At 38.4% G+C, this 18,965-nt stretch overlaps 1 protein-coding gene across 1 annotated transcript in view; it reads right to left on the bottom strand.

Annotated features, from left to right (window-relative positions):
- CENPP (centromere protein P) overlaps positions 1–16,811 on the bottom strand; it is a 146,901-nt gene extending 130,090 nt beyond the window's left edge. The window contains exons 1-5 of the mRNA XM_086470023.1: positions 16,675–16,811; positions 15,683–15,840; positions 15,223–15,311; positions 10,877–10,965; positions 4,056–4,152 (exon numbers count right to left, since the gene is read on the bottom strand). Coding sequence (XP_086326149.1) covers positions 4,056–4,152; positions 10,877–10,965; positions 15,223–15,311; positions 15,683–15,840; positions 16,675–16,811 — 570 coding nt within the window. The remainder of the gene's footprint in view (positions 1–4,055; positions 4,153–10,876; positions 10,966–15,222; positions 15,312–15,682; positions 15,841–16,674) is intronic.
- Between the last annotated feature and the right edge of the window lie 2,154 nt (positions 16,812–18,965).

The raw sequence follows: 18,965 nt of genomic DNA, 5'->3' as shown, positions 1-18,965 counted from the left end.
CTCAACAGTCAGCTCACGTAAAACTAGACACAATTGATACAGGATGCAATGTTTTTAATCACACAACTATACATTTCTGATATTTCATTTTCAGTTCCCCCCCCCCCAAACACCTACCACAGGTGTAAACTCTTCAGATAAATGAATGCCAAAAGTGTCCTAGTTACTATTACCAGATCGATTTCATACTAATCTTGAAGCTAGTATAGATTCCTAATTTGTAGACATAGTTAAGTATCAAATGCATGATGATGTATCACCACATCTAGAATACTGACTTTACATGATATTTTGTATTAGTTTTATTTTATCTTATTTAGCTAGGCCTCGATTTGTTAGTGCTTGTGCTATGGGCAATTAAATGCACACTTAATTCTGAACATGAACATAGTGATGCTCCGCCACAAGGAGTGTTGACACACAAGTGTATTTCAGTCACTTTTAAAGTAAATATCAAGCATCAATTGTAGGCTCATCTTTCTGGAAAGAGGATGAAATTACGAAATGCAGGACAAAAATATATTTGCCCTGAACGCATTACCCAAGACAGACATAGCAATCCCAAATATTTTCCATTTTAAGTGGAGCAACAAGAAAGAAATTCCATTGTCTTAAAACAACTGAGAACAAAACCAAGTCTGACAGTGAGATCAATACTTGTTTTTCGTTTTCCCATATAAGTCATAAAACTTTGATGTTTCCAGCTTTTTAGCAAAAGGTAAAAATAACCTCAAAAAACACTCCAATCCCAAGCTAAATTTATACTAGAAAAAAATAAAAGCACCAATTCTCTCCTCCCTCTTTTGATAAATGCCTAAGATGGACACAGCTAGAAGTGTAAGTATAATAACATTGCGTTAAGCTGTGGCCTCTGATCTCATTCTCATCACAAATCATTATTACTCAATAAAGCTCTTTCCAGTATTAACAGCATCAGTAAATATCACCAAAACTCCACCTATGAAAACAATTATATGTGTATACACAAATATATGCACATTTATATAATATATACACACACATAAACATTCTAAGACCTAACCACGACCACACTATTAATTTTACATTAAAATGTTGTCTGTATTTTTGAAAAAGTACTAAATATCAACAGTAACACTAATTAATACTTTTTATATTTTGTGAGCAAACCAGAGCAGACAACTGGCACTTCCAAATGCCTCATGCAGGCAAATAATTTATCTGATATAGTTTAATTTACTTTCCCCATTCATAGCAAGTTCACTCATCAAACCATTAAGTGAGAAGGACTTTTAGCCTTCTATTTGCGTGACTGGTACTAATATCAAGCTGAATGTACATCATTCTATTTTCTCCTATCACTCATTTCTGTTCTGTATTTCCAATAAAACTCAAATATTTTTTTTTCTTGTTTCTCAATGTGAGCTTCAACAGTCTGCTCATCCAGCATTGCCAACATGCTTCAGTTGATCAGCCGCATAGCAGACTAAGGGTGTGTCTAGGTCAGAAAATTCTTTGCAGATAAATCCATTTTGCAGACACAATATTTATTGTGGCAATGTAGTAAGACCTGCCATACAAGTTACACCATACAAAAGACTTGTGGGACACTTCACTCGTTCCTTCAAAATGTATTTAAAGCATTACCACATAGAATTTTCCAGTAGAACAGAGGAGCAGCAGCAGAGGCTACTGACTGTATGCTTGGGGGGGGGTGGGGGGGGGGGGGTGGGTGATGTGGGTAGCACACAAGTTGTAGACTAACCTATTTTAACTGCTAAAGCACAGCATCAGGGAGTACATAACACCGAGGACAAAATGCTTATAAGCTGAACACTACTCACACCAACCTAAACCTGCCCCTGCTTCCTAGGAAAGCCTGCTGGCAGTCAAATCAATGTACATTTTACATTGCTTTTTTGCTTAATCGAGTTATCCATCCCACCATCACTCTTGTTAACTGGGAAAACTCTCACTACAAAACTGCCATTTGTGACAGCCAACTTTTTAGAAACACAGTGCTGGCTAACTTTGCTGCAAACTTGCAACTGTCATTTGTCTCAAACATTCATTATTATTTGAAATATTCGATCACTTCTCAAGTAACAAAACTAATGGAAAAGAAAAAATAATCTACCTTTCCTGCTTTTACACTACACTGTGAGAAAACTATTAGACTCATCGTCTATTTCTAGTTAACAGCCTGGCCAATTTCCTTTTAAATAACAAAATAATAGAAAAGGTATAAATGCAGAACCCCACTCCTCATAGTCTTCTCTCCAATACTGTGCACAGTTACCTGCCTATATACTTGAAGTCTAGCAAGCAGGTAGGAAAAAAAAAAAAATACAGCCAAGATTACAGACTCATTTTCAATGTTGTCCATATTATGTGTGAATATTAATGGGGTAAGACTCTTCACTTGTTTCTAAGCAAATGTTAAAACCATACTTCTAGATGCTTTCACACAAACTACTGCAGAATATTAAGTTACAAATACACATTCTCCTTAACAACCTGGTTATTTGAATTGTCAGATTTGATCTTTGAATCCTTTATTAATTCTCTCACCTGAGAAAGTCTTATATTTCTAAATTAAATCATTACTAATGCAAGCAAGAAATAAGAAGGCCTAAAAAACTCTTCCAAGTTCATAGTCAATCATATTCGATAAATATTCTCCCAGATTGGTGTGCCTTTCTCAACAGCATCTTTGTCCATGGAAAGAAAAATACCTTTAGAAAGAATATTTGTAATATTGACAGACTTGTAATATATGTCTTCAGAGAATTCATCTTCATGCAGCTTTTAGCAATTAATATATCTCTACACTACTTACACTCACTGAACAGATACTTCGTAAAACTGCTTAAGATACAAATGACAACTTAAAAATAATCTCCAGACCTTTCTCCTTTCATTTTTGGACTGAATTTTAAAATGAGAAATATTTGCAACAGTTCACTGAATCATTTTCCCAGAAACCAGTGACTGCTGTCATGAAGCTGATCTAAGGATCAGAAAGCATCAAGTGAAGTTGGATAAAACAATCAAAAAAAAAACCAAACCAACCCAAACCCACCCACACCACAAAGCCATAAAGTTCTTGGTGCTACACCTTCTCTATGGAGGGGTTAAAGAAAAGTCCTTATACAACCACCACCAGGATTAGACAACATCAATTTATTACTTAGCTGAGGACAGAATTTTTTTTTTTACATTATCAAAAATTACTGCTTTTTTTTCTTTAATTTGGTTGATTAATTGACAATAGAAATTGATTAATCTTACACAGAACTCAGGCCTAAAAGATTCAAAAATAGGAAACAAAGTAGTTCCCTCTTCATACTACAGCTGAAATGCAAAGATGGTGCTGATAAATATTACTGTTTAATAACAGTAAATGCTTGAGCTAAATAAAACTGAACTACAAAACCCACACACAATTAAGCAGCTAAACGTCCTCCTCTAACATTAAGCATCACCTAAGATGTGCCATGTCTGTAAGACTGCAGTATTTTTACTGCAAGGAATAGCTGTTTATCTTGAAACAGGCCAAATAATGGCAATTTAAAACTAAGTTCAAATACTCTGATCCAGTTAAGAGTGAGGAACACCTTATTTCCCATTCAGCTAAAACATTTTAGAACAGGAAGTGCCATCACCCAAACACAAGAGACAGATCCGGTCCTTTGGCACTAACATTTAAATGCCAAAGAGTACAAATGTTATTTTCTTTTAATTTCTTCTTTTGCCTGTTTTTTTGTTGTTGTTGTTCAAAATGAAATGTAATACCAACAAAAATCTGTCTTACTCCCCCACAGAAAGGCATAAATATTCTTATTTCCCCCCACATATGAGGAACACAGCAATAGCACGGTAAAAATCAGGACAAATACTAAGCAAGGGCTCTGCCCCTTGAACACAACACAAAGGTCTTTAGCTAATATTCTCTTCTCCACAACATACAAAATTAAGATTCCCCTACTCCACTAAAGAGTGTTAATTTCACCTCTATTGCTCTGTCTTGATGAACTAAATACAGCACTAATAGAAAAAGGCTTAATAGACATTACCTTGAAATGTAGGAAGGTGCATCTACGGTGTTCACACCACTCAGCATAAGATGAAAGGCTTCTGAAAAACGTTAAAAGATTCCTGTGTTCTTCAGTGCTACAAAAGAAAAATATATTGTTTAACCTAAACAGTACTAGTTAGATGTACCAATTCTATAGCCTAAAATTTGCAGTTTTTCCTTAAAGAATTTGTGATGAGCACCATCAAAATTTGAAGCCAGAAATCACACAAAAATTATCATGACAGAAAAAAAAAAAGCTGTAGTGTAGATACTGAAAAAAAGATTGAAGAATTCATTTCTAAACCAGTGTTTTCAACTCCTCAGAAAGCTATGCAGCGATAAAGTTAGCCTTATATGTAAAATGTGATAACTTGACTAGTTTATTGCCTGTAAAACGTTAGTTTGACTTCATGCTTGCCGTTTTCTAAATAAATTCCGAGATGTTGCATAGTAAAACTTTAACCCACAAAATTGGTAAGATTTACCAAATTGCATATCTAAACTTTGAATATTCCCGAGATCTTTGTCCTACTCAGCTAAATCTTTGCATGACATGTTACCTGCCTCTGTCCACAGACATTCTGCTTTTCAGAAAGCTTTTGAAACTTCAGTAGGCAAGAAGGCCTGTTCATTAGATCATACATGGCATCTAAAACAAAACTTTTGATACACAGTTAAATCTTGATTTATCTGCTATTAAGGAAGATGGTGATATTTTGGACGGGCCTCTGAGCAACCTGATGTAGCTAAAGATGTCCCTGCCCATTGCAGGGGGGTTGGACTACATGGCCTCTTAAGGCCCCTTCCAACCCAAACTATTCTAGGATTTTCAATAATTGGGGAGTGGGGCAGGACAGAGAAGGGTTGCTGATAAACCTGTAACTGAGAAGCGGAGTGCAGACATCTTGATGCCAAGCCCATTGTAAGCAGAAATTAATCAGCCCGGATGGGGCAGAGCTGATTCTTGCAAAATGTCCCTCAGCATTTCTGCAGTTTGGGGCTCCCTCATGATTTAGCAGTTCAGCTACACATGGATACATTTATGGCTTCATTCATACAAACGATCCTACACTTGCACTAATAAATTGTCTTGCAACCTGATGTCCCACAAAGAGCAGTGCAGAGACACCTCTGCTGGCCTTGTACTTGGCCAGTATGGGTTCCGTCGAGCCCACAGCCCATCTCATGAGCCTAGTATCAGTGCTATTCTGGCAAGGAAATCATTCAGTTGCGATGTTATTGCAAATATCGGGTTTTCGTCCATAGCACCTCTGAAAGCAGAAAGCTCTGCAGTAGTCATTTTACTTCCCGGCATTTCTGAGACGTTTGCAACACAAGAGACAAAGCATAAGAGAAAAAAAGGGAAGTTCCTATAGTTTTGGTTTTGCCAGTTTCAGAGCAATTGAACAGCATCAAGTGAAAATGTTTATGTGCAATGATTCCATGCTTACTACAGTAACATTTTTTGCACTTCCACTGACAATAGTTAACAAACAGAGGCAACAATACACAGTGCCAGCTAAACCTAAGAGATTACAATTCCAGGACTTTGGTGCTAAAGTTAAGTTAAAAATACAAGCAACACCAATAAGAAATACAAACATAAGGAAGTTTATTTCCTGCATGGACTGCTTTCACACACACAAAAGTGACATCATTTAAGCTTCAGTATAATTTCAAATTTAAATATTCACATTATCTAAAGAATCAAACAGAAGCTTCCACTCCCAAAGAAACAACAAACGTCTTGAAAAACACAGACAAAATTACTGCTGAAGTAATTTCCAAAGAAGTTCCAAACACTGCATAAAGTACAGAATCAAGGAAAGCTACATGGCTGACTATCTATTCTTGCAGATGGGGAAAAATGCACAGTTTTGAAAGCAAAAGCTGCTCTTGATATGCAGAGATGATTACTCCTATTGAATAGAATAGCAAAACATCAGACTGACACTGACAAATACGCACTAACTGGGATTGAGAGGTAGTGTATTTCAGGCAACAGCAGCACTGTTATTTGTTTTCACTCTACAATAATGATTTTGCATTAAACCGCATCAAACACTGGGGCTGGTATAATTCCTTTATGTCACAAAATTTGGTTTACAAAAGAAATTTGCTCGCAAAAATAAGGAATAACGCTTTTCTACTTCAGTAACTGGCACTAAAGTTACTTACTTTAATTATTCTTTCATTATACATTTACTATTCTGTCCTCTTAGCAATACTGTTAGTTTGTACATCAGCTATGATGTGTACAAGCAAAACATTTTTAGTAGAAGTACACCATTACATTCACTCTGAGACAACCTGGGAAGGCAGCCAACAACAAAAGAAAGGCAACCAATGCACTGGAAACAAGTATGTGCAAAAACCTGCCTTAGAACGATTAGGATTAGAACTATTTGAATGAAAAGATCTATTCATTTAAGATAGGTGCCATCACAGAAGGAGAGTTTGTAGAAACCAGGAACTGAACAGACCTTACCCTCTTCATTGTTAACAACACAGCACCAGCAACCATTAAAGCATATATATATAGCTTCTCAGCTCTAATCAAAAGAGGAGACAGTCCATCTGTTGTTATGAGGGGTAATTATACTAAAGACGGGTTGGAGAAAATAGGTGGGGGGCAGGTTGGAGGGTGAGGGGGGAAGAAGCATTTGTCTTGGAGGGGTTTCTTTCTAAGAAAAACGCAACAACAACAAAGAAATTATTCTTCAAATTTCTAGTAATGTAAGGATCAGAATAGGGAAAGGAAAGGAAACAATTAAGATGACAGAAACCGACAAACAGCCAACCATCCATCCACCGTCATCAGTGGGAGGGAGGAAAAACGCTTGTAAAGGGAGTCCAGTTTTTACTAAAGAAATATGGCAAGAATGCAGAATTTCACAAAAGCTAAGTGTCAGAACACCTGAAGCAACGCAATTCTCTAATCATAATGGGGAACAGCTTCACGTCATTGTTGACATGAAGCCACAGTCATAAACCAGACTATTAGTCATTGTCAAAACATACCTGGCAAGAAGTACTTTGAAAATACAAAGATTTATTTCAATTACTAATACAGGATTTTACAAGTTTACAAAACCTGACTGGGAATATACCTGACTTATATTTGGGACTATTTCAGAAAGTTATAGAGGATCTAAATTGTACACGTAAATTTTACTTTTAATACCCTTCCTGTTCGAGCTATTATTTTTGAATTTTCAGAACAGCCAAGAGCAGAAACTCAAGGCCATTAACAGAATGGTTGCAACAGCCTATTATCAAGTCAATTCAGCCATTCAAAGGAGAACTGTGGTTCAGATCCAGCTCTATCTAATATACAGGAGCAGCCACCCTTAACATGTTACATAAACATGAACTGGAAAAAAATAGATGTTCATTCAGATATTGAAAATGTAAAAGAAAAGTCAAAAAAGTTTTATCCTAGCCTGGAAAAAGCAGCATCATTAAAGGAAATTACGACAGTAGTCACAGCTGCCAACAAAATCAGGCCGAGATGAGGTAAATGCTGGCAGCACATGTAAAATGGAGTCCCTGGAAGGATGCAGACACATAATACTCATTTACAATATCTGACTAGCTCTATGTTCTGGACAGCTTTTTTTAACCACAACTCATAATTGTACATATAAAAATCTACACATACTATAGTAAAAATCGAGACAGTCATGACTGCTCACATCTCACTGTCTAGTGAAGACGGTTCTACCCATACTACAGTATGCTCTCTGAATCTACATACATGGAAGAGGGCAACACAAAACTCTGTCAGAAAATTACATACTTAAAATTCTTCTTAAAAAACTTGGCAATTTTGATGAGCATCCACTTTTATGCAATTTCAAAGACTATCATAAAACTTGTGACCTTGTTTTAGCACTATGGTTTTAGTTTGTTTGTATTTCTTTTTTCTTCTCGGATTTATCTTTAGGCAATAAAATAACAAGGTACCAAGAGAATGCATGTTAAAGTTTAAGCTTCTTTTTTTAGTTTTTGGAAAGAATTTAGCACGACAAAGTTTCACCAGATTTAAAAAAAAAAAAAAAATATCCACTAGGAGCCGACAACATCCATCTCCAAAGCCAGCATCCATGTAATGGAGAAGTCATCCAAAACCAGCAAAAAGCATAGTCAGGCACAAAGTGACTATGTATCCAGTTAAAATCACATGCCCTTCATCCAAACACCATTTCACTTTTACAAAATAACATCAACAAAACAGAAAAGTATTTAAGAAACTCAACTGTTGTCAAAGTATTTAAGGTTCTTTTAATATACCCCTTTACTTATTTTAAGAGAGGAAATCTATTTTAACTTACTGCAGTACACAAGAGTCCTTGCATTAGTATATTAAACTAATGACGCTTACAGCTGTGGGAGGAATTCATGCTTCCCTTCACTTCCAAAATATCTACTCCATGCAGTGTTTAATATAATGCAGGCACTTTGTCAATTCTTCACTCTGACTTAAAAATTCTAATTAGTTCGTAGAAAGTAGGTGCAGTTTTCAAACTGCCTAAAAACTCTTCCTATTTGATTAAGTCACCTATGCAATAGCTAACTAACTAATGGGATATCAAGAAAAAAAAAAAAAGGGACAAAAAAAGGCGAACAACAAGGTTTTTCATTGATATTCTGGTCCTCAACACTAATAAAGTATAACATAGGTGATAACTGGTGCAAAGGGGACGCAGGTAAAATCCAGAAAGAGGAGACTAAATATTGTGATTCCATTTGCATATGTATTTCAGTGTCACAACATATTTAAGGAATGGTACACACCTTTTAAAAATAGGTATTATATATTGCAGCAGTACCTGGTTGAAAACAAACTGCAGAATTTTGCTTCTTTTAAAAACATATTGCTCAAGTGTTCTAGCATTCCTGTTTTCGTCCAAAGCAGGATGGGCTTGGGAATTACAACTGAATGCCAAGTTTTTAACTCTGGTGCTATTAAAGATCCTTTTCTGTCATGCATTATGAAAAATTAAGGCAAAAAAATTGAGGAAGCTGAGGAGAAAAAAAATCCGGGCCAGTAGAGAAACCAGAACAGAGCTTGATAATGGATTTTTACAAGACTAGGCCAAGGAGGCAAAAGAAGGAAACTGGTAGTGAAGCTGAAAAGAACAAACAACACACATGAAGACCAGATTTAGCTGGTCAAGAATAGAGAGAAAGGGAGGCAAGAGGCAGGAATCAAGATTGTAAGGGTGGCTGGCAAACTGAAGAATAAAGGCCTAGTTGGGAAAAGCCTGAAACTGAGCATGAGAAAAGAGGATTAGCACCTAGAGTAAGAAATGAGAACTAGCTTAACAAAGGGATCGAGAAAACAAACCATAAAGGGAGATCATATGATCAGATTAAGTCAATCTAACAGTGGGTTGCTGTCAAAACAGACATTGTCAACACCAGCCCCACTCTGGACACATATTTACTGCCTTAGACAAAAACTGTGACATTGCAGGAAAAGTCAAACAGAAAAAAAAAAAAAAATTGAAGTGGTTGGCCTGGGGGGCAAGGTTGTGTGTTACATTTTCAACCAAATAACTACGTTGAACCTATTTGCCATGTGGCTTCAAGAGTACATACACTGACACAAGGGCGACAGATGGTACACGCAAAGAGAGGCTAAGGAGAAATAACTGCTTGCTTTAGTGACAGCAAAGCCTTAAGTTCATCTTATACCATTCATGAAAACTTTATGTTTACTTATGAATACTGCCATAATGTGGAAAAGGACCAGGGTAGCGAATAGACACGGACAAGACAGCAGTGCTTAAGCCAGGACAAAATAGAGTCTGCCACTACGTCCTTTCCAGTAAGACTATTAAGTTCCAAGACATTTCAGGTGCCAGAAGAATACTCCTGAAAAAAACAGGGTAATTTCCTCTTCTAAATCCTGCTTCTTGAGAGTAGTCAGCTACTACTCTCAGTTATACCACTGGCTTTTAGATTTGTATGGAAATTCCAAAGCCTCTAAATGAAAAACCCAGCTTTCAGTACAGACCAATGAAGCCTGAGATAACTCAATAGCCTTTCTTTTCACCCACGTATTTGCCTTCTCTCTCCCTCCCCAAGTCTAAAACATAACATAAAACAAAAGAAATCACTTAAAGAACAGGATTAAGTCAACTACCCAATAAGGATTAATAAATAACAGATTTGGCCTTTGAACAGTTTGCTAGCAGACTGCACAATGGAATATCACAGACAGTGATTATTACTATTCATCCTGTGTACCACAAGAAGCTGACATCCTCCAGAAAACTACCAAAATGTAGCACTCAGTCATATGCTTAAGTTTTAGTTTGTACGTTTTCTTAAGCCAGTGCCCAAATACACTATTCCAGATTTTGAAAGTATATTCTATTGGTTTTAAAATACCCATGAGGCAAATCCTAGTGCAAAGAAGAGAAACGGAAGGGTGGACAGAGAATTAGAAACAGGCAAGGACTGGAGAAGGGTTTGGCTGTACACCGTAAATTAAAATGCAACAGTTGAGATCACCTTGCTGTATCTTTCTCTGAACCAAACAATTTCAAACACCTAAAACACAGTATAATCCAAAAACTGTTTGTTTAACCTGACTTCATAATGGTCCTTTCAGGCCTTAAAAATTGTACGCACCTCATCTTCTCTCCAGAAGGACACAGACTAGGGACCAGAAATATTCAGTGTGGGCTAACAGTACATTACCAAACAAAGAAACCAACCACCAACAATTTACATGAAAACTCAGTATTGCATTTAGTATCAGATATCCCATACAATAAAACTTCCCTGAAATAAAAAACTCCACCTTACCTTGACACAAACTTGCTCACATCTGCATCTTCTCCACATTCCATTATAATGCTGAGGTCAGTAAGAACAGCAGACACAGTCTCTTTGTTCTAGATTGAAGAAGTAACAACACAAGGTTTTAGAAATTTCTCTAGCAAATGTATCTATTGGCATCTAAAATAGAACTAAATACATGCAAATGCTGATAAGTACTATAATCCTTAAACCAGTATTTTTTAAAATACATCTTATATGTGTGGACACTTTCTTTCATTCCAACAGTAACAGTATTATGCATACAACACGGCCTTTGGAATAGTACCCGAACTTGTCAGCATAGAGAATAAATATGCATAAAGGAAGACTCATTTATAAGAGGTTCATCTACTTCCCTTCATGTCACTTCCACTCCTAAGATTCTTCTCATTTTCCAACACAACCCTTATTGGCCACATACACCAGAAAACTCAAATACATGGTTTCGTCTGAAAACCATAATGCTACCTGAAGTTAATAAAAAATAATTCCTGTTAGTTTTGCCTTTTTTTTAAATTTATTTTAAAGCCTATAGTTTTGCCTCAAATTCTTGTCCCTTTTTACAATAACAACTGTTACTCAGGGATATGTGCATGATAATAAAAATGTTTCCAAATTAAAATTTCTAACAACCTACACAAAAAATTAGAAAATAAGTTCACGTGCTAGAAATGAAGCTAGAACTTAATTCTTCTTTCTACGCATTCTCCAACACACCAGAGTAATATGTTAGAAAACAGTGAATGAAAGAGCTTAAAATCATGGCTTGAAGACCACAGCAAATGCTTCACCTTATACTAGAGACTTTGTACCTTATTTTTCTCACACCCAGTCACTACAAGCAAATGAGAATGGCAACACAAAGGAAACTAAACAGACAACCTGGAGGCAAACGCAGACATGACAGCAATCCCTAGTGCTGGCTGGACAGAAGCACTGCTAACACTGGCCATCACTAAAGATGGAAAACCAAACCAAGACACTACAAAGTTTAGGGGACTGAATAAGTAACAACAGGAAAAATCATTTTACATTTAGAGCAAAGGTTCAACATGTGCATGGAGTTGTAGAGATGCTGCTAGTAGTCACAAGCTAACAAGCTACCTTCTAAAGAAACCAGTTTTCCAATAAGTGAGTTACTAACATATGCCAAGATGCCACCTTGGGGTCAAATAAAAAGATTTAAAAGGAAAGATCTTGAGAAGAAAGCAACTCCTATTTGAAGGATTGCTTTCTCAGGAGGTTTAGACTTTTGACAGATTTCTAAATCAATTTTACATCTCCTCTCCTAATACCTAAGGACTTAAGAGGGGAAAATAAACAAACCAAACAATGCTTTTGCATCAACCTGTTTTCTTCATCCACATTTTGACCTTTGTCAGCATCCACCTATGCACACCAGTGAACAGATGAGAGATTCTTTGCTTGCACTCAAAGCTGGCAAAACACAAGTCAGCTTGGGAATACAAACTATATGCTAGTCCAATGCTGTGCCAAAATGAAAGAACCAGCTAAGATGTAGAATACGTCAGGCAGCGAGTGACCATTACCACAGTAAGAGACATAATCTCAACCATTCAAAACTAGTCAGAGTGAACTCTGATCTGACTACAATTCTTTGTACAATTGTATCCTGGAATGCCCTTTTTAGCATAAAAGACATTTAACAATTTGAGATAATTATGAGAACAATTCGTTACCGTGTTGAACACGTTTGATTTAAGGTACTATGGAGATGAGTTAACTGTATTGTAACTTCACTACTAGATCGAACAGCTAAAGTTCACGGTGTGAAAAAAGCATTCCTTTTTTCTGCTGCATACCAATGTAATTGTTACCTACTAAGCGATGGGTGAAACTAGTTGCAACTTTACACTTTTTTGCTCATGCTGACCTCAGCACAGGTTATTTTGAATACAACTGTTAATACCATATCTTAGAAAACAGGCTTCTCCATTTTTATACACAAAACAACAGAGGCATAAAAAAGTTAAAGCTAAGTTTCCAGGTCTTAGTCTGGCCTGAAGTCACAACTTCCCTGGGAGCTATGGAAGCAGACTCCCGCATCCACAGAGGACCTACTGACTTCACCACAGGAGGACCTGCGCAGTGTATGAAGCCCATGGCAAAACCAAGATAACATGCCACTGCTTTTACAGCACAGAAACAGACAGCCAGAACCAGACAAACTGTCTGAACGCAACTGTTAATAATCTAGTCATGAGATATGCTTTTTCATTATAAAGAAATGAGAGTAATTTTTTAACCATATGAATTAAAAACTGTGCATCTTAGAAATACAATACTTAAGCTTGAATTTTTGAACTACTAAATTCCCTCCAAATCTATTGAAGTTAACAAAATGACAATACAGAACTGTACACAATGGTTACATTTTACAAGTCTAACCAAACCATTATGTTGTGATTTGTGCAACAGCTAAAACACATTAACATTTGGGTAATTGCAAAACTTCTAATAACAGTCAAGCTCATACACAGTCACAAAACTTGCATAAAGGAAATTAGTCTGTGTTTGAAACATTAAGTGTACATCTTGACTGTAAGATCTTGTACGTAACACCAAAAAGAAAAAGCAAAACTGGTACATTATGACACAATTAAACAGTATTCTTCACTGGTGTCTGCTTTTTGCCACTTCCCACAACATATCCACAACCCACACCATGCAAATGCATAAAACATTGGCAACTCACAGTTTATTAACTTAAGGTAAATTGATACAGCATCTGCATTGCATATTAAATTTTAAGTTACAGGTACCATGTACTTTTATTGAAAAAAAAAATAATTTGTGCAAAAAATTAACTCAAAATTATATTTTTTCAAGTGAAGTGGGTTTTTTGAACTATATACACTCAATGTTCTGTATATAACTTGAAACAGCGTATGTCACCACCACAGAAGTAACACAGGCTTTAGGCATTCCGTAGACATGTGCTGCTATCTAGCGGTGTCACAGATTTAAGCATCGCCAATGCAGCTCTAAATAAACTTAACACCCACTCACTCTTCTGAGCTCCATCGACAAAAAGGCGCCATCGTTCTCCAGGAGCGTACGGGTGAGAAACGGGCATTAAGCTGACCAAGTCGCACGATTGATGCAGGCTGTTTCCATGCTCAAAGCTCAGTGCAGTTTTGTACAAGCAAGTGGTACAATGATATCGCTAGGACCACAAGTTCAAGTCATGCACGGACTTCAGAGGCCGCAGAATAACCTCCTCATTCAGCTGAACTCCTGCACTTTCAATTCATGCAACCCACCTCTGACTATCTAAATACTCACTTCTTAAATCCATAATAGGGCTTTTCTTGAGATTAGCAAGGACATCTTTACGTAGGAAGGCAGTTTTTAATAGTACCAGGTCCCATCACATTCAATTCAAAAAATACCTTTAAAGCTGAGCTGAAAAATCAAGTTTTCTCGAGAAGAAAAATTCATGATGTCAAAAATATTATTACAAATTGGAACAGCAGCTGTTTTCCACTGGTTATCATTTTGAATTCTGTGCTAAGAACAGATTGTTATGAAAGAGCTTCCTTCCATCCTTCCAAGAAAGCCGTAATCATTCGTGTAACTTCCGTACAGCCCCATGATGTCATGGCTAGCCACACTAGCCAAGCAAACAGAAGTATAACCAAGGCAAAAAAACCCAACCACCACCACCACCACCCCCCAGCCCCCCTGCAATCAATCAAGTTTGTAGCGTTTTAGCTTTTCCTCAGTTTCCTCAACAGAAGTAAGGTTCGGAATTTGCCAGTCTCCAGAACAAGACCTCTGACTACGGGAAAGCGTGTTGTGGGGGAGGTCAAGACAGCTGTGGGATGAAAGCCCTGTTGGGTCAGGAGGAGGCCCCAGCAGGTCCTTGGCAGGGTTGGTGGAAATCCAGCGCTGTTCCGGGCTCTGCTTCAGCGTTAGGCTGCGAGAGCGTCCTGCAGGGTGCGTGCTTTGAGAAGCAAGGGTGACGTGGACTTGGCAGCGTTAGGTTAATGGTTGGACTTGATGATCTCAAAGGTCTTTTCCAACTTAAATGATTCTAGATTCTACGGTAAGAATTTCCTGACTGAATATTGAACCTGACCTTCAGAACTGTGTTGTTGCCTGGATGCACGTACAATTCAAAAGTTGGGTCCAGGTGTTACAGAGTGAAAACAACCCACTGAAGCTTAGCTTAAAGAGACTCAGGCAATCAGAATGACAACATACCAGCTGAAGGTCTCAGCTGGAAAAGCAAGTATTGACATTTGTCCACTGGAAGTTCTGTTTGTTTGCTTGCTTGGTTTTCTTTTTAAACATACATTGATCCTTACCTGCATTTCAAGAAGCTGGAATTCCAATTGAAAAGACAGTGAGTGGCAATTCCCCGATAATCTGTGTTTCCGCACTGTTCTGTTCCTAGCTGTTATAAAATAAAGTTAACAAAATACGGGATTACAGTTCTACTCAACAATTATTGCATTTCTTCCATTAGTCATATTTAAAGTAACAACTGACACCATCCATCATTTAAAAAGAGAAGTCAAGTTAAACATGTTAAAAAAACAAACAAACAAAAACAAACAACGAACTACTCAGCAGTCTTCCACGTTCCCACTATGCAAAATACTATATTTACTCAAACTATTGTGTCAATAAAGAAAATGCTATTGTAGTTCCAAGTAATTGTCTTTCTGCAACATCAAAAGCAGAATTACAACACGCAGTTGCAAATGTAACGAACTGAAACAGTATGCCCAGCATAGCACCTGTAAAGGGCACAAAAACACTCACTTTTTTCCACTGTTTTCTTGGAATGACTTGTGAACTGAATACCAGTAAATTTCTTTAAAAAGGAGAGATCTGTTTCTAGACTTTCAAGACGAGCTTTCAGATCTGATGGAGATTCACGTCCCTTCGACTCTCCCTGAAATTCTCTTTGGAATGATTTTCTAGAATTGAAAAAGAAAAAAAAAAAAATCAAAAGGGCAAAAGACCCAGGCATAAGAATATGCTTTGTCACATCAGTACCACGATATCACTAAATAAAAGGCATTTGTAATGGGACATGATGGTTCTCAGACCAAGATCAGTTTTCAGCGGGTCAGACTTCAGTTGGATTGTACTACTAGGAACAGCAAACTCTTCTAACTTACAGAAACACTTTATGTTCACTGCCAGGTAGACACAGCCCTTACCTTACTACGAGCCTTGAGATGCAAGTGTCCGTTTCAAAGAACATACAGCAAGATGCCTTTACTCATCTAAATGACTTGTCTACTGAACGTACATTTACGATAGAGCATCAGTCAATGAATGGAAATACAAAGCCCAAGCATGGCGCTTCTTTAGCACATAACTAGTCACACCTGTACACGTCCCCAGTCCCCATCTTTTGATTTCTTTTGGGGTTTTTTCCCTTAAATAAATGCACACCGAGCTATTTCACAGTGCACAACAGAAAACATGGCCTTTGTGGTCAACACCTTTGCAGGGCCCACACAGTAACGCACCTGGAATCACACTCTGACCACTAGGATTGCCTTTTAAAAAACAGAGAAGCAAACAAAACAAAACCCTAAAAACCCACCAGCAACCACCAGAAGGCAGCAAAAAGAGATCAACTATTTATTATTTGTAATCTTGTACCATATCTAGCCCATGTCCTGAACAAGATGAGCACTGTAGAAATAACATAAGGAAAGTCCCAACATAGAGGCAAAAGCTTATCCTAAGCAATTTTGACGAAGAAACACCCCTAATCCCACACGTGGAAAAAGGCGTACATGGACATCAGTATCTCCTTGTCAGAAAAAAAGGCGGATTCTTGTTGGCTATCTTCATACTTCTCAGCCAATAGTTTAATTTCTTCTTCCAGTGACTGGATTTTGTCTTCATAAACTTGACAAAGTCTGTTGTCCATTTCTCAGGATCAATGTTACTAGATAAAACAAAATAAGGAAATTTCTTAGACAAAAAAAAATTAAAAATCCACTTTCAAAACAAATTATTTTGATCCAAGGAATTAATTTCAGAAACGCAAAGACAATGGCAATTGTTTCTCCCACCCCTCTACTTAAAATGAGACAGCTCTATTACATTTTAGGACTTCAGAAAACTGAAGAACTGCCACATACAATTTCTAAGTATCCCAGGTAGATTCAACAAGTATAACAACTCATACCCCCGTGAAGGATTCTAGACTGTCAAACACTCCTGTTTGCTAAGGAAGATTAAACTAACACATCAACCTCGATCCTCAGCAACCAACTTGGACAGGACTTCTGTCATCCACTTGAAAACTGAACTAGGCTTGCAGTAAAACTCTGCCCTTAACAGTGCTCTGTCACCAATGTAACTCCTGCTTAAACCTTACAAAGTCCGCTCAGAAAGCCTCTGGTCTGCAAGTAGACATTACAGGAGCAGAAAAGCTGCTTTTTCCATAATTCTGAGCATAACAAAGCTTCCTAAGGCACATGATCGCTGCAGGTGCTCGAAAGTCGTATAGATGTGGCGCTTAGGGACATGGTTTAGTGGTGGGCTTGGTAGTGTTAGGATAGTGGTTGGACCTGATGATCTTAAAGGTCTTTTTCAACCAAAATGATTCTATGATAACTCACTCTGCTAAAAGCATCATCAACAGTAAAGATTCTACCACCAGTGAATACTGGCAGCGACTAGATATCAGCCAGAGTTGTGACAAAGAACAAATTTCCAACTTTACAGAAAAGAAGAAAGAAAGGAAAAAAAAAAAAAAAAAAAGAGAAGAGTTTTCTCCAAAACAGGTAACCATTTTGGAAAAAAAAAAAAAAAAAAGTAGTTTTGTTACATTAGTTCCTCAAAGACTTAACTCATTGAGTCCCTGTGTAATTATCAAACCAATTTTAAGACACACCTCACTGTGTAGCCTCCAATATAGAAGTGAAATCAGGAATCTACAGTAGTCAAAGGCTTTCTTTAAGAATCTTTCCAACTCATCATGATAGCACCCAGGAGCGTATCCAGCTGTTTTACGTTTGCTGTAGCAGAACAACTGTTCTGCAGATAGAAAGCAATCCTAACCAGCTACAGAAACCCAACCCAGCTTGGGCCAAGCCACCAAACGATCCACCTGAGCAAATGAGGCTCAGCTGTTCCTGTTAACACCAGAGCATAATCTGCCCCTCAAGTAAGCAGCAGAGAGGCACAAAGACACAGACATGTTTCACAAAGGATTCAAACTAAATAAATCCCAATTTAAAAAATAAAATAAAATAAAATTAAAAAATCCGCCATTCAGCCCAGACGTGACACGCTCAAAGGACTGTGGAGAAGGTTATGCAGCCCAGTAACGACGTATCAATACTTTCAGTCAGTTTAACAGCTGGCTGGTTTGCCAACAGTACCAGAACACAGATACCGCCAGCAGCTATTTTAACTCGAGTGGTTTTACTGCCTGCAGAAGGCTTGAAGACCCCTTAGAGCTTCAAAAAGCATCATCCCCAGGAAAAAACGCCTGCACGTGCCTTAATTAAACTGAAACACAACTTTAACGACAATCAACCCAACATTTCTCCTCATCCTCTGCGCACACACGTTGGCGCATTAACGGTTAATACGTCACGTTTCTACGTACCCGCCCGCACCGTTCGCTGTTACGGAGTCCCGGGAAGAGCGCTCGAGAGACGCGCCGGCGGGGCTCCGCGCCTCGTCCTCGATCGCCGGCCCACCCCGGTGGCGCGGGACAACGGGCCCCGGCGAGCCCCCGCTGACCGCGGCCCTGGCGAGCGCGGTGGCCACAGGCCCGGCCCCGGGAAGCCGCCGCTAACGGGCGGCGCCCGCCCGCCAATCGCTGCGCCGCCGCACGCGCCCCGCGCCTTCGAACTGCGCGCCCAACTGCCTGCTGCGGGCCCGGGCGCTACCACCGCTGCCACCCGAGCAGGGGGCGCCGGCCGTGTCTTCATCCGCCACCCGCGAAACGGCAGGGACGCTTGAAGGTCGCTTCCCGCCGTCACTGCTCGAGATGGACGGGAAAAGTGCTGTTCTGTCGGCTGCTGCCTTGGCATTTTGCTGATGTCCCGTGCCAACCCCCCCCACT

The sequence above is a fragment of the Leptosomus discolor genome, chromosome 9, assembly GCF_034619465.1.
Source record: "Leptosomus discolor isolate bLepDis1 chromosome 9, bLepDis1.hap2, whole genome shotgun sequence".
NCBI lineage: Eukaryota > Metazoa > Chordata > Aves > Leptosomiformes > Leptosomidae > Leptosomus > Leptosomus discolor.
This window is presented reverse-complemented; position numbering and strand designations above follow the sequence as displayed.